Source organism: Daucus carota, chromosome 9 (genome assembly GCF_001625215.2).
Source record: "Daucus carota subsp. sativus chromosome 9, DH1 v3.0, whole genome shotgun sequence".
Taxonomy (NCBI): domain Eukaryota; kingdom Viridiplantae; phylum Streptophyta; class Magnoliopsida; order Apiales; family Apiaceae; genus Daucus; species Daucus carota.
In genome coordinates this window covers 40,771,492-40,786,210 of record NC_030389.2, presented here as the reverse complement: position 1 = coordinate 40,786,210, position 14,719 = coordinate 40,771,492, and the positions used below count along the sequence as shown (strand labels likewise).

Genomic DNA, 14,719 nt, shown 5'->3' with positions numbered 1-14,719 from the left:
TATGAATAAGCTACTTCCAACTTGTAAGTCTTGAGTTTGAAATAGAAATCTAGCCAATAGGCCTTCTGGCCAAAAAGGCCCACTGAACAGATCCGGGGGTCTGGATTTGTTGCCGATATCATAATTTTTTTTAAAAACTTGTATTTATGGAAAAAGGTAAAACGTATATTTAAAATATCTGGACATTTTAAAAGAAGTTTAAATCAAAATCACTTTCAGCCCCTAAAAACAGGATCGTTAATAGGTTACAGCACTAAAATCAAAAACCAAAACTTCAAATCTTATTACAACTTAAACTACATTATCAGCTAAACCTCGATAAGAAGTGTTATGGCCGATTTTGGCCACCATGCTGAAAGGAAGGGCGCGCCTATTTCGGGATACCCCGGAGGGCCCGGCTCCCGTATCGGGAGGTGGTTTGTCCAAAGACCTCAGGGCGCGCCCTGGGAAGTTTATCTACCAAGATTTGTTATGTAATGATTTGTGAGGGAGATGAGTGATGTCGCAAAGACAACCTTTTCGAGGGATGTGAAGACTAGTTACCAGGCTCATCTGATAGTTATCAGGCTCATTTGGCAGTCGTCGGGCTCATTCGGTAAGTACCCAGGCTCATATGGTGTGGCCTACAATCCTCAATCCTGTTATCTGCTAAGTTAACCCTCGTGTGGGGGCTTGAGGTGATCACTATTCTTGAAGGCCCTCCGGGGTGGTATGAAGAGCGGTCATATCATTATTCTTGAAGGCCCTCCGGGGTGGTATGAAGAGCGGTCATATATCTGGATCCTACATTCTGTTAAGTTGCCCTCATCGGGGGATTGATACGATCGTGTATCCTAGCTCCTTGGTTGCCTTACCTCTTGGTGGGTATCCTCACTAAGGGTAAGGGCGCGTCCTTACACCTCAAGGGTGGTCACGAGTCACGACTCTACCGGACGACTCCTCCATGATACGAAAAGTAGCGGTTAGTGTTATCTCTCATAGTTAGGGATAATGCCGTATCCGTGATGTACTTGAACTAGGAGTCAGGTAGCCTCAAGGCTAATGCTGACTAGAGTTGGACTCTGAAGACGTTAGACATCTAAGAGATAAGTCACCGCCTTAGAGCTGATCCTATCCCCAAGAGACCTAGTCCTGATCAAACTAGGAGTCTTGGTTCAATAGAACTACGTACGGCTTGATCCCTGTATATAGGGTACGTAGGCACATCAAGTGGATATATCGAGAGTGGAGAGCATGAGAGCAACCATCTATCCCTTTGATCTCAGCCACCCCCAAACACACAACCACCGCACTCCAGCAGCCAAACCACCGTCATAGATCTTAATTCCGGCCATGAACCTCATCTTTGTTAATTACCAAATTCCTTTATGAACAAGAAGAGTAACTGATAACCAATAAATATATTTATTATACAATCAAACTGAAATAACACAATTCTAACCAGAATTATTCTTATAGACATCTCCCTGACAATCTCGCTTAGCTTTACACTTACGCGCAGCTCGACAAATGAATCATCTTAATCTTTAGCTGAAAAGATTAAAAGGAATAGCAAGAGTGAGCAAGAGGTGCTCAACAAATATATATAAAAGAACAAATGAAATAAAAAGAAGGAAACTGAAATATATCAGATTCTAAATGTAACTTGCTTACAAGAGAACAACAATTATATTTTTATAAAAATATGGCAATTACAAGAGTATAAAATCATTTAAAACTATTCTGTGAAAATCGTTCGCTTACGGTGAGTTATACTAACACGGTGATCAGCCGAGCATCTAACTTGTACTTTTTCCGAATCTAACTTATACAAAACATTTCATAAAAATAATCTTATTACCAATTTTTGAAGAAAATATAATCCAATACTCCCTCCGTCCCATTTTATGTGACCTCATTTCCTTTTTGGGACGTCCCAAAAAGAATGAACCTAGAATACTTACTATTTTTGAACACTACTTTTCACTATTACACCCACTAACTCAATATTTTATACTCTCTTATTACTCCCTCCATCCCATTTTAAGTGTCCATTTTGCCAAAAAAAAAATTTCCCAAAATATGTGTCATACTCTTTAATCTATGTAAACTTTATACTATTTCCAATATAGAATTAAATACAACCAACAAGCCCCTCATAAATGTATTTAGAGAGATTATGAATGTATAGTGTAATTTGAAATGAAAAAAGGTCCAAATACATAGTAATTAATGAGGTGCATAATCAATATGTTATGAAAACTAAGGTGATTAGTTGTGGAAGATAATGATCAAAACATGATATTAATTATTTCTTAATATGTGTGAAATTTTCAAAGTGGACACTTAAAATGGGATGGAGGGAGTATTAAATATACACTATTACACCCACTACCTTTCTCCACTATCTCAAATCTATTATTAAATATTGATAGGTCCCACCACTTTACCCACTTTTCAACTACATTTACTATCTTTTTCTTAATTTCCGTGAAAGTCAAATCCGTTCACATAAAATGGGACGGAGGTAGTATAATTCCATTGATCTCACTTCTTCCGGATTGAACCGTGCAATATAAATTATATAGCTCAACTCCTTTTCTTTTATTCTGAAAAAATATTTGTAGATTGTATAAATTTGAGCCCAACCTCATATCATACTCTGGCAGAAACAACAAAACATGCACCAGGCAGGACTGAGAGCAACTCCAAGAGTTGCTTCACTGGCTCCCTACAAAAATAATTATAATATACACTCTTAACCCATTTTAGCATATAATGAATACAAGGACTCCAACAGCTCTCCTCAAGCATCTTCTCTATTCATTTATAATCAGTTTTTTTATTTGCAAAGGCTATTTGGCTTTCTCTGCAGCATTCAAATTTCAACAGCTACTTCACATTCAATTCCAAAGGCTCTACTTCAAGAGCTTCCATTTTCAATAACACCAAATGCAAATACATTGCAAAATATAGTCTCACTGTTATTCTAATGGATCCTCAAGAAATTATCGAGTATTTAGCTGAAGAAGAAGAAGAGGAAGATGAAGAAATGAACATGTTTGTAGCAACATACACGCAACTCAATCACAGGAAGAACAGCAACAGCGTTGTACGTCATGGCGGATCTGTTTTCAACCATCGTGTCATTAACCGCAGTAGAGCACAAGGTCATCAACTCATATATCGTGATTATTTTGGCGATGATCCAACATATCCAGATTACATTTTTCGTAGAAGATTCCGTATGAGACGATCATTATTCCTTCAAATACAAGCAGCCGTTGAGAAGCACGATCCTTACTTTGTACAAAAATGTAATGCAGCTGGAGTTCCTGGATTATCGTCACTCCAAAAAATAACTGCTGCATTGAGAATGATAGCCTATGGAGTACCTGCAGATTCACTTGATGATTACATTCGAATCGGTGAAAGCACTGCAATAGAAAGCTTAAAAAGATTTGTCATATCAGTCAATCAAGTATTTGGGAAGCAGTACTTAAGGTCGCCAAATAAGAATGATATCAAAAGATTGAGTGGCATTGCGGAGCAAAGAGGATTTCCGGGTATGTTAGGGAGTATAGATTGTATGCATTGGAGGTGGAAGAATTGTCCGACTGCTTGGCATGGAGCATTTTCAGGTCGTTATCACGAACCAACAATTATACTTGAAGCCATAGCTTCCCATGATTTATGGATATGGCATGCTTACTTTGGATTGCCAGGCTCACTAAATGATATTAACGTACTAGATCGGTCAAATTTATTTTCAGAATGGGCTGAAGGTCGAGCCCCTGAAGTTCATTACGTTTTGAATGGTCACGACTATGATATGGGATACTACCTTGCTGATGGCATATATCCTCCCTACCCGACTTTTGTCAAGACCATTTCAGCTCCTCAAGGAAATAAGAGAAAGTATTTTGCTAAGATGCAAGAATCTGTTCGAAAGGATGTGGAAAGAGCATTTGGTGTACTTCAAGCTCGATTTGTTATAGTACGTGGACCAGCTCATTTTTGGGACATCGAAACACTAAAGCACATTTGACATGAAAACCACCAATGATTCTGTGACATGAAAACGAAATCTTTCTATTTTCCCCAACAAGCAGCTATCAACTCTACATAAACAAGCTTAATACAGGATAAAAACAAGCTTAATACAAGATAACAAGGAAGCCATCATATTCAAAACATAGCAGTACATCCAACCAGCAATACTAGTAAACCAAACTGCCCTTTTTCAGATTATACTAGCCAAAAATCTTGCATTGTACAACAAAAACGGGCAATAGTAATTGCTATTATCTAAATACAACAAAAAGGTCGAAGTAGTGCTTAGTACTAATACGCATCAGGTTGTAGTACGAGAGCGAATTCTCTCAATGATTTCTTTCTTCCTCGAGTTGAAATACTCTTTTTCCAAATCCCCCATATCACTTGTATCCACTGCCATAATTTTTGCATCAGCTTCATTTTGTTCATGAGCTTCTCTTATCTTCTCACGTTCATCTCTTTCTTTTTCACGTTCGGCTCTCTCTTTTGCTAATTGTATCATCTCTTTAAGATGTTCATTCCTCTGTTTTTTTGACTCAAGATGATCAGCTCTCATTTGTTCCAAAATGGCAGCTCCACCATCATCATGTTCATTTTCTGATCTTTTTCTTTTTCTCTCTATCTCTTTTGCAGCTTTTCTTCCAACTGGTCTTTTGAGTTCCGAGTCCTCCAACACCACACATTCTGGAGTACAGGGTGAAGAAGCTGCACTATCCTTTTGACTGTTTTTTGGCTTTTTTGTTGCAAAACTTGCATTCCATTTAGGTAAATTTCTCAAAATCTTCCAGCAATGCTCTAATGAAAAATTAGTGTGGTAGAGGTCCTTGTACATCTCTTTTGTGCGGGAGATCTATTTTCATAGTAAAAACAAGAAAATCAATCATAACATTATATTGAATCAACTTTCATTAAATTAAATAGGAATTTAAATACCTTATCATCTTCGGAACAACCACTTGGTGAACCTATTTGATTATAAAATCCTTGAAATTTGTTAACCCCAAGTTGAATAACAGACCATCGATGCATCAATGAGTTCCATGTGCGATCTGATTGCAAATTTTTGTACCTCATATAATAGTTGTGTACTCTTTCCCAATATGTTCCATTGGTTTGATCAACTCCAGTGATGGGATCAAATGAAATATTTTGCCATGCCGAAATCAACATCTCATCCTCTTGTTTCGTGAAATTCTTTGTTCGCGGCCTTCTATCTTTTGTAGTCTGTGAAGAACAAACTGAAGAGGGAATGACAATCACTTCTTCACTTCTTTCACCACCACAATCTTGTGATAAATATACATTTGCAGGTGTTGTAAACTCATCGTAAATACGATAATCAGAGTTCAACATATTGGAAAAAGATGATACACCCTGCTCAAAATCCATCTTAGACTGATGAGTTTTCAGAAAATAGAATTATGATTGATGGTGAAGTAATAACAAAAGAGAGGGAAATATCAGAGGAGGAGGGAAATGATGGGCAGGTTTTGGAGAGAAGATAACAAATATTAATATAAAATTAATCTAGAGTCAATATGTGCTCTTCTGTATTGAAGAGGCACATGCTGCTCCTAATTTTTTAAGAGCCACTGGAGATCAAATTCACTACAATATAACTTAGGAGGGAGTATAGGGTGTCTGTTGCTGTTGCTCTCAACAGAGGTTTAAATGGGCGCCAAATTACAAAACAAGTATCCTTAAACCCTAGTCTTAAACCCCAAACATGCACAGCCCTAAGAATGCCATTTCTAACACCCAACTCGCTAGCTTCACTCATCGAATCGTCCGTTTCAACTCACTCACATCTCCTCGCCAAATCCACCCATGCCCAGATCATCAAAACCCTCATTCCCCCTCTCCCTCCATTCCTCTCAAACCATCTCATCAACATGTACGCCAAACTCGACCTGCCCAACTCAGCTCAACTCGTTCTCCAACTCACCCCCACCAATCACCGCTCTGTTGTCACCTGGACTTCACTGATTTCTGGGTTTGTTCAGAACGGACATTTTGTGGATGCCATTGTAAATTTTTCGAGAATGCGGTGCGAGGGGATTGAGGCTAATGATTTCACGTTTCCGTGTGTTTTTAAGGCGAGTGGAGCGATTAGGGATTTTAGAGTGGGGAGGCAGGTTCATGGGTTGGTGATTAGGGTGGGGTTGTGGAGAGATGTGTTTGTGGGGTGTAGTGCTTTTGATATGTATGCGAAAATTGGGTTGAGGGAGGATGCGAGGAAGGTGTTTGATGAAATGCCGGAGAGGAATTTAGCGACGTGGAATGCGTGTATTTCGAATTTGGTGGTGGATGGGAGGGGGAGGGAGGGAGTGGGGAAGTTTGTGGAGTTAAGGAGGATTAGTGGGGAGGGGAATTCGATTACGTTGTGTGCGGTTTTTAACGCGTGTGCGGATATGAGGGATGCGGTGTTGGGGAGGCAAGTGCATGGGTTTGTGGTTAGGAGTGGGTTTAGTGAGGATGTTTCGGTTGGGAATGGGATGATTGATTTTTACGGGAAGTGTAGGGATGTTGTGTCGTCGGAGATGGTTTTTGGTGGGATGAGGATGAGGAATGATGTCTCGTGGTGTTCAATGGTGGCTGCGTTTGAGCAGAATGAGGAGAAGGAGAAGGCGTGTGAGGTGTTTTTGAGTGCGCGGAGGGAAGGAATTGAGCCGAAGGATTTTTTGTTGTCGAGTGTTGTTAGCGCGTGTGCAGGTATTGCGGCGCTTGAGTTGGGGAGAATGGTTCATGCTCTTGCGGTGAAGGCTTGTGTTGAGTTGAATGTTTTTGTTGGGAGTTCACTTGTGGACATGTATGGGAAGTGTGGAAGTATACAGGATTGTGACCAAGCATTTCGTGAGATGCCAGAAAGGAATTCAATTACATGGAATGCCTTAATTGGCGGTTATGCTCATCAAGGACATGCAGACATTGCTTTAGCTTTGTTTGAGGAAATGAAACATGAGGTTGCTCCGAATTACGTGACACTTGTATGTGTATTGTCAGTGTGTAGCAGATCTGGGGCTATGAAAGAAGGCATGGCGATATTTGAGTCGATGCGGGAGAGGTATGGGATCGAACCTGGTATAGAGCATTATGCTTGCGTTGTGGATATGTTAGGGAGAGCAGGAATGGTAGATCGTGCCTACGAGTTCGTCAAGAAAATGCCTATTCGTCCAGGTGTTTCAGTTTGGGGGGCTCTTCTAGGAGCTTGTAGAGTATATGGTAAGCCAGAATTAGGAAAGATTGCAGCTGAAAACTTATTTGAACTTGATCCAAAAGACTCGGGCAATCATGTACTGCTTTCAAACATGTTTGCAGCTGCTGGCCGGTAATTCCTACTCACTATTCTGCGCTTTTTTATATTTTAGAGTTGTGTATATCTGTTTTGGTTGTAGATGCTTAATGGTATTTCCATGACTCGGTAGATTGAATTTGAAAGAATACATGATTTATTATATTGGACTGCATAGATTTTAACATGCTAACTTAAAATTCTATATTTAGCAGTGTGTCTAAGAGGAGCAAATAATCTGAGCTCACATTTTAAGAACAAACACTTGTTAACAGCCACGTAAAGCCCCTAGTAAACATCGGTTGTACATAGTAGTGTAGGCTCACAAAAGAATAGGTAATATACAGTAGCACTTTTAAGTGCATTGTAACATCTTAGGCTCCGTTTCTTGCCAGAAAACATTTTCCTGGTCCAACTTTTGTTTACCTTCCAGAATATGTTTTCCAGAAACCAAACAAATGCAGGAAAATCAGAAATTCTAAAAACATTTTCCTGCAATAAAAATAAAATGTTTTCTGGAGGAGGAAAATTTCTTTGAACAAATGACATGATATCCGGATAAATGACTTCCCCTTCTCAAAAGAGGAAAACATTTTCCAAATTGATCACTTTTCCACCAATTTTTATAATCTTTTCACGATAGTGAAATGACGGAAATTATTTTCCCGAATAATAATTTCCGAGAAAATATTTTCCCGGAAAATGATTTCCGTGATAAATATATTGTCGAGAATTTATTTTCCCGGAAATCATTTTCCAAAATCAAGTTATTTTCCGGGCGATAAAAGGAACCTTAATCTAAATTCAAAATCAGAGCAGAGTGCCAACATGATTCAAAATAAAACCTTAAGTTATAGTGTCAAATCCTTAATAATTTAGGACCGAAACATAATGAATTTTTTTAAAGATGAAGATTAGCCAAGGTTGTTTTCAAGAGTTGAAAGGATAGACTATAGATTTATGCAAATAAGGTTTAGCTTTTGTAACAAAAGGAAATTGTTTTGAGAATTGAGATACTTATTGGTTATTAAAAATTGTTAGTTATGGGAACCATTGCTGGGAACTTCTCCCAATATTCTTGTAACGTTCTATAACAAACCATTAATGGATACTTTTATAATGTGAATACATGGACAAGTAAGCTCTTAATCCAGGCTGCTGCATTTCCCTATAAACTGGTTAAAACAAGAACCCGTGTAAGAATGACATTAAACACGTCAAACAATACAGGTTTTGGTTGGATAATTAGTTATGAGTCAGTTGTTCAAACAAAATAATAAGGTCTTTCCTAAACCGTTCTTCTTGTGTTCTTACTTGACTTTAAGAAAAATATTTTCCTAAACCTTTAATACAAGTCTGTGATGGGCAACAATATTTTTGGAAGTAGTTACATGCAACCTTTTAATTTTCACAATTAATACCTTAAATCTGTTGGGATACAATTCTAGAATTTTGTGCTAATTTTGTTTTTAACACCACCATTTTTCAATTTACGAGCACCATTTAAGTGATAACGTGAAGTTCCCATGTTTTGTGATAAAGTTCTATACAATTTTTGAATTAGATGACAGTATATCTAGTGCTGTAGTACATAGTGGTTTGGTTGCACATATACGTGCTGCATATTTGTTTTCTTGTTTAATTGCACATAAATAATTCATGCAGGTGGGAAGACGCCAACCTTGTGAGGAAAGAGATGATGGATGTGGGAATCAAAAAGGGTGCAGGATGCAGTTGGATCTCAGTTAAGGATAAAACCCATGTTTTCCAAGCGAAAGATACTTCACACGAGAGAAACACTGAGATTCAGACAATGCTTACTTATTTGAAAGAAAAGATGAAGGCTGCTGGCTATGTACCTGATACTAAGTTTGCTCTATATGATTTAGAGGAGGAAGAGAGGGAATCAGAAGTTTCGTACCACAGCGAGAAGATTGCCCTTGCTTTTGCACTGATCGTGATACCCCCTGGAGTCCCTATTAGAATAACAAAAAATCTTCGGATTTGCGTTGATTGTCATAGTGCTATTAAGTTTATATCTGGCATTGTTGGAAGAGAAATTATTGTAAGAGATAATAACAGGTTTCATCATTTCAAAGATAATATATGCTCATGTAGAGATTATTGGTAATGATAGAAAGTATACATGTGTTCACTACATAGGTACTTTTAAGTCGGGAGATGTTTTTGACAATCTATTATTGTTTGACAATAGATCGTTGATAATAATCTTTCCTAAAGATAAATATTCTAGCATAGGTGTCTAAAGCGCGGATAGGTTGACGTGACATCCGTAATAAATAACCGTGAAAAAATTGTTATAAGTAATAGTTACCTAGTTGGGGGATGATTGTTACAACAATCAATGGCCAGATCAGATTGTTTTAACTCTGTCGCTTGTAACTTTAACATCATAAAAAAAGGTTTAAACTTTGGATTTTTAAATTTCATTTTCTAGCATATAATTGGATATAACATTAACACTATAAAAAGTTTGAACTATGGATTTTTTAAATTTTTTATAATTGGATAAATTGGGTATTAGGTCTATAATTTGTAATTTCATATATCAATAATATTATCAAGAATGTAGAGGTTCGAAATTTTCTAAAATTATATTTTTACCGTTAAAAATATTTATTGCATAAACGACCAACTCGACAAATGGAGTTTGGAAGGAATCAATGTACCAACACCAACTGGCAATTGTGATTCGGAATGCTCATTGAATGAATGATCAATTCGACAGAGGACTTCAGGTTCAGGTTAGAAATAGTTTAATCATTCTTTATTTTTCTCTTTTGTTCTATGAACTGATTTCATCGGTGATGAACTAATTCGAGCTTTCAGAATGAGAGGTGTTGGTCTTGGTGCCACCGTTGTCTAAAAAATGCCTCAAATATCAGGATTATAAAAGATAGACCGTCAACTATCAATTTGCAATTCAAAATACTAGATCGTCACACGTTTATCGCTCTTTTCTTTCTTAACGCTACACGATCTAGCGTTTTGAAATCCAAAATAGTATTTCATATAGCGTTTTACACTCACGATCTAATGTTTTCGTCTAAATATCAAAACGCTAGATTATTTGATGTTAATAAATAATATTTTTAAGTCATTTCTCCGAACTCTATTCTTCTTTAAATCCTGTGACATTTGGAGCCTTTTGTCCAGAATAAACTAATTCTGGACATCTCCTCCATCTTCCTACGAGAATTCTGATAAAAAAGAAAGTTTAAAATAAACTACTCAATTTAATTTTTGAAGAAAATAACTAATATTTCACCTAAAGAAAAACATTTTTCCTTGCAAAATCAAAACACGAGAGTGTAGTAAGTGGCAGGGGCTGCCGGGCTGCTTGTTCCTCAGAGGTACACGTATGGGAGGACATCATCACACCTGTACATTCAAGATTCAACACAGGACACCAATAAAAAAACAAGACAATTATATTTTCTTATCCTTAAACAAACTACTAAACGTAATCCTATAAATACCAAAGCAAGCTGGTCTCAACTCCGAAGTGAGTTACAAAAGAAATGGCAGCCCAGGGAGCCACACTCAACCACGTCTCTCGAGAGTCCTCCGACATCAACCGCCTTGCTCAGTTCTACCAGGAGGTAATAATAAACTAGCCCTCTTCATTGAATTTTGTTTATCAACATGTTTTGTTGTGGTTCAGACAGTCATATGTTAAGTGTTTGAGTTGTGTCCAGATACTAGGTTTTGAGAAGATGGAAACTCCTGATTTTGGGTTTGGAGTGATATGGCTTAAGCTTTCTTCATCTTTTGCTCTCCATCTCATTGAAAGAGATCCTGCTACTAAACTTCCTGAAGGTCCATGGAGTGCTGTTTCTGCTGTTAAGGAGCCTTCTGATCTGCCAAGGGGTCACCATATAGCTTTCTCCGTGGCCAATTTCGAGTCCTTTGTTGACACTCTCAAGGTCTTTTCTCTCTTCTATTTGCAGTTAACCAAATACCCTTGAATTAAGTACTAATTGGAGTACAATATGTCCTGCAAAATGTGTGTTCTTCTGCTTACTGACCATTGAAATGTATTTGATTAGCAGGCTGTTTAAGGCTAGTCCACTGAACTTTTGTCTATATATACATCATTGGGTAGGGAACTTGGGTACCATTTAAATTTATTATTAATCTGGATTGTTTCTTAATCATCGCCAATCCACGTTTTATTATGACTAACATTGTCCACATTGAAACCTAACTTCAGTTTCAGCTCCAATTCCTAAAACATTTGGTTGTGGGTTGGAGAAATTAGGGGATTTGAGATTAAGTTCTGGGATTCCCCTATTGGTATCGGTTCCTATCTGAACCTTTACAAATATATAAATAGGCCAATGGGGACCAACTTATATTGAGGGTGGAGGATTGGTAATTTGTATAGCTGAAATTGGTAATATGGATATGAATCGCCAGTTAAACCAGGAGTTAGATGTGGATCAGTCCCCACTAGGGCAAACAAATTCCGACTCCCTTTTTATGTATACAAATAGTAATGATCTGTAATATGTACCATCAACAAACAAAGATCGTTTACTATTTTCGGAGTAAATGAAATTAGTACTTTATTATTGATTGGTTATTACTTCATCAGGGCATGTTATGATATGTACTGAATGATGTTGGTACTTTACTATTTGATTGGTTTTTTATGGGCTTTTGACTTTGTTTTGAAGTGTTATTTATAAGGTTTGTTAATTTTCGGTAATAGTATTTTTGATTTCCATGTGGTTTTTTTACATGTATTTTCCAGTAGGAATAATAGCCTGAATTTGCAACGAAACATGAAAAACAGTCAAGAATGATGTTAAACGACTTAAAAACTTGTTGCTATTGGCATATTATCTAAATTTGTGGTAATCATACATTTTTCTGCTTCTGGTGAAGGATTTTGGACTATTGTTCAATTAGTGTTGCTTGCCCTTTTTACAGTGTAACCGAAATTGTTGATATCTTAATCTGTTGATTAATTATTAGTTTGATAGTTTCTAATAGATGTTATGGACATACATAATCTATACATCCTATTTATAATATTTTTTATAATTTGTATCTGTAGACTCCTGGCTCTTTATCACTCTAAAACTTAAATTAGTTTAAAACCCATACTCCCCTAATTAATTGAGACAAAATGAGAGGGTTAAGAAAAATATGAGATAAAGAGTTGAAGTTCCAGATTACAGATTACAATGTGATGCTTAGACACATATCAATCATTTTTCAAAGAAAAAGATTATATATACTGAAGAAGAAAAGAATTAGGGCTAAATATAGAAAGTAAGCTATCCAAATGTTATATAGCCAACGATTATATCGTAAAAATTGTAAATTACAAAAGTTCCCTCACAGACATTAACATTAGCGGTCAAATTTGACGGAATTGAGTCAAAAAGGTGCAACTTGTATTGGACTTAAAAGAAAAAGGATGCCAAGTACAATTTCTAGGTATATAAAACTGAATTTTGAATGAAGACAAGGGGTGGAAATGCAATTCACTCGATCTAAAACAATGGTTAAGTACCTAGAACACCTCCTTTTAATGTTTATTTATGATGCATCTGTAGTCTTATAAGCAGTCCTAGATTCGGGAAAACCTATCCAACATGTGAGCTGTGTTTTCCGAAATTATTTAGATGATACACGGGCATCGTGTATACTACATATCAGACAGAATTATGGAAGCATTGTGTAGTTAGCTGGCTTATTTCAGTACTTTGCACAAGATTGCTTTCGCCTCATAGAGCATTACATTAGAAAATTGCTATATGGGTATCAAAATCTGTGTCATCAATTGATCATATGGGATGTGATGCGAAAAAGAATGAGAACATTCTCTTGGTAGTGTTTGTATATAAGACTAATCATATGATTTAAGCAATAGATTGTATAGATAGTTTTTGAAGGAAATCAGTACAGTTACCTTATTTATAAATGACAGCTTTTTCTTGAAAATACATTATATCCTGTTTTTAAGTTTTAAGCTATGTAGCTCTGATCTGCAGGAGAAAGGAATTCAGACACATGAAAGGACTCAACCCAATGGCAAGACAAAGCAAGTATTCTTCTTTGATCCTGATGGTAGGTTTTAATTTCTTTCAATGCATCGTCTTTGACCGAAAGGTTTAAATTTTGTCAATTTTACTTCACGTATTTTAGTCATTTTAAGTTTCTATATTCAGTTCATGTTTGAGTTCGGTTATGGTATTGGCCGACATTTTGTAAATCTTGTTTTTCAGGAAATGGTTTGGAGGTTACAAGCCAGTAAGCTGTGGAAGAAAGCATCAACCTTTTCACTTTACGCAAAGTTGTTTAGTGTGGTTTATGCAATATGCATCTTAATAATGTAAAACAAGCACTCCATGGTGATGGGTGGGAACGTATACCTGGAGTAGCTGCTCTGTAAAAGTACTTAAAATAACAATTATGCTATGTACAAAGTTGTCCAATGTTACTTTCTCAAATTAACTAGAAACCAAGTTGGCTCGAGCTCAATTCGATAGATTGGGGTCGACCCGAACTCATGTCTACATTTGAGCAAATTGTTGGTTAAATTGTGAAAAATGGATGTGCTCTTGCAATCTACTAAAATAGAACTATTTAATGTTGAGACGTTTCACCTGAAGTTTATTATGAATGATATTGTAAATAATATATATATATAAGAATTTTGTCGTCATAATCAGGCATATAATTCACTGAACTTTAAGTTTTTACTGTACTTTCTTGTTGCAAGAATTATAAAGATTTTGAAAGTTGAGGAAGACTTGTTTCCATGGTGTTACTTGGGCTAGATTTTGTGATCTTTCTTAGGGACCTTTGGGTTGTAAATGAGAATGAGAATCAGGAATGAAAATGGGTATCTCAAGGGAGTGTAAGGAATGCTTTAACCATGAACCAAACGCGTTCTCAGTGAAGCTTGCTTGGTGGAGTTGCTGCTGCCTGCAGGTGCACGCCTGATAATAAGGTAATAGCAATTTTTTTACCGTAAACATTGGAAATATCTCTATGCTCAAATCCGATAACTGAATCACTGACATACAATACTCTGAATTCTCAATGTGTGTGCTAAAACATATTAGCAACTGACTTCATGCATGTTATAGGCCTGTTGGTATAAGAACACAGCCACACTCTCACCCCAATAATTGAAGATAGATGTTTATGTAACTCCTAATCTGCATTTGAGTGAAAGAAGGCAGTAACAAGTGGCATGCCCCGGCACCATCTGTTAAAGCCGGACGAGTTCTCTGAGCAGAGGCTTCAGACTGTACATTCATCATCTGCGTGCACCTGGCTCGGAACTCATTGAGTTAAAATCACTGAATCAGTCATTAAATTGGTCTTATATAGTTATATCTATGACATGCA

General features: G+C 36.8%; 4 protein-coding genes across 4 annotated transcripts; 3 read left to right on the top strand and 1 right to left on the bottom strand.

Moving 5' to 3' along the window:
- Positions 1-2,971: 2,971 nt before the first annotated feature.
- LOC108201637 (uncharacterized) lies at positions 2,972-4,027 on the top strand. The gene has a single exon (XM_017369924.1). It carries the CDS (start codon positions 2,972-2,974, stop codon positions 4,025-4,027), a length of 1,056 nt encoding a protein of 351 aa, XP_017225413.1.
- Positions 4,028-4,333: 306 nt separating this feature from the next.
- Positions 4,334-5,424, bottom strand: LOC108201636 (glutathione S-transferase T3-like). The gene is made up of 2 exons (XM_017369923.1): positions 4,969-5,424; positions 4,334-4,885 (listed from the first exon to the last, which is right to left on the bottom strand). The coding sequence occupies exons 1-2, from the start codon at positions 5,422-5,424 to the stop codon at positions 4,334-4,336; spliced, it is 1,008 nt and encodes a 335-aa protein (XP_017225412.1).
- A 146-nt stretch (positions 5,425-5,570) lies between these two features.
- Positions 5,571-9,467, top strand: LOC108200619 (pentatricopeptide repeat-containing protein At4g14850). Its single transcript, XM_017368836.2, has 2 exons — positions 5,571-7,363; positions 8,993-9,467. The coding sequence occupies exons 1-2, from the start codon at positions 5,778-5,780 to the stop codon at positions 9,456-9,458; spliced, it is 2,052 nt and encodes a 683-aa protein (XP_017224325.1). The 5' UTR covers positions 5,571-5,777; the 3' UTR covers positions 9,459-9,467.
- A 1,321-nt stretch (positions 9,468-10,788) lies between these two features.
- On the top strand, positions 10,789-13,797 carry LOC108200627 (uncharacterized). Its single transcript, XM_017368844.2, has 4 exons — positions 10,789-10,950; positions 11,047-11,274; positions 13,354-13,429; positions 13,588-13,797. The coding sequence occupies exons 1-4, from the start codon at positions 10,870-10,872 to the stop codon at positions 13,614-13,616; spliced, it is 414 nt and encodes a 137-aa protein (XP_017224333.1). The 5' UTR covers positions 10,789-10,869; the 3' UTR covers positions 13,617-13,797.
- Positions 13,798-14,719: the final 922 nt, after the last annotated feature.

Bases quoted from the DNA above. Each gene is read 5' to 3' on its own strand.
- LOC108200619 (XM_017368836.2), top strand. From the start codon at position 5,778: ATGCCATTTCTAACACCCAACTCGCTAGCTTCACTCATCGAATCGTCC. The intron at 7,364-8,992 runs GTAATTCCTACT...TAATTCATGCAG, and splicing joins ATGTTTGCAGCTGCTGGCCG to GTGGGAAGACGCCAACCTTG.
- LOC108201637 (XM_017369924.1), top strand. From the start codon at position 2,972: ATGGATCCTCAAGAAATTATCGAGTATTTAGCTGAAGAAGAAGAAGAG.
- LOC108200627 (XM_017368844.2), top strand. From the start codon at position 10,870: ATGGCAGCCCAGGGAGCCACACTCAACCACGTCTCTCGAGAGTCCTCC. The intron at 11,275-13,353 runs GTCTTTTCTCTC...TCTGATCTGCAG, and splicing joins CCTTTGTTGACACTCTCAAG to GAGAAAGGAATTCAGACACA. The intron at 13,430-13,587 runs GTAGGTTTTAAT...CTTGTTTTTCAG, and splicing joins ATTCTTCTTTGATCCTGATG to GAAATGGTTTGGAGGTTACA.
- LOC108201636 (XM_017369923.1), bottom strand. From the start codon at position 5,424: ATGGATTTTGAGCAGGGTGTATCATCTTTTTCCAATATGTTGAACTCT. The intron at 4,886-4,968 runs GTATTTAAATTC...CTATGAAAATAG, and splicing joins GTTGTTCCGAAGATGATAAG to ATCTCCCGCACAAAAGAGAT.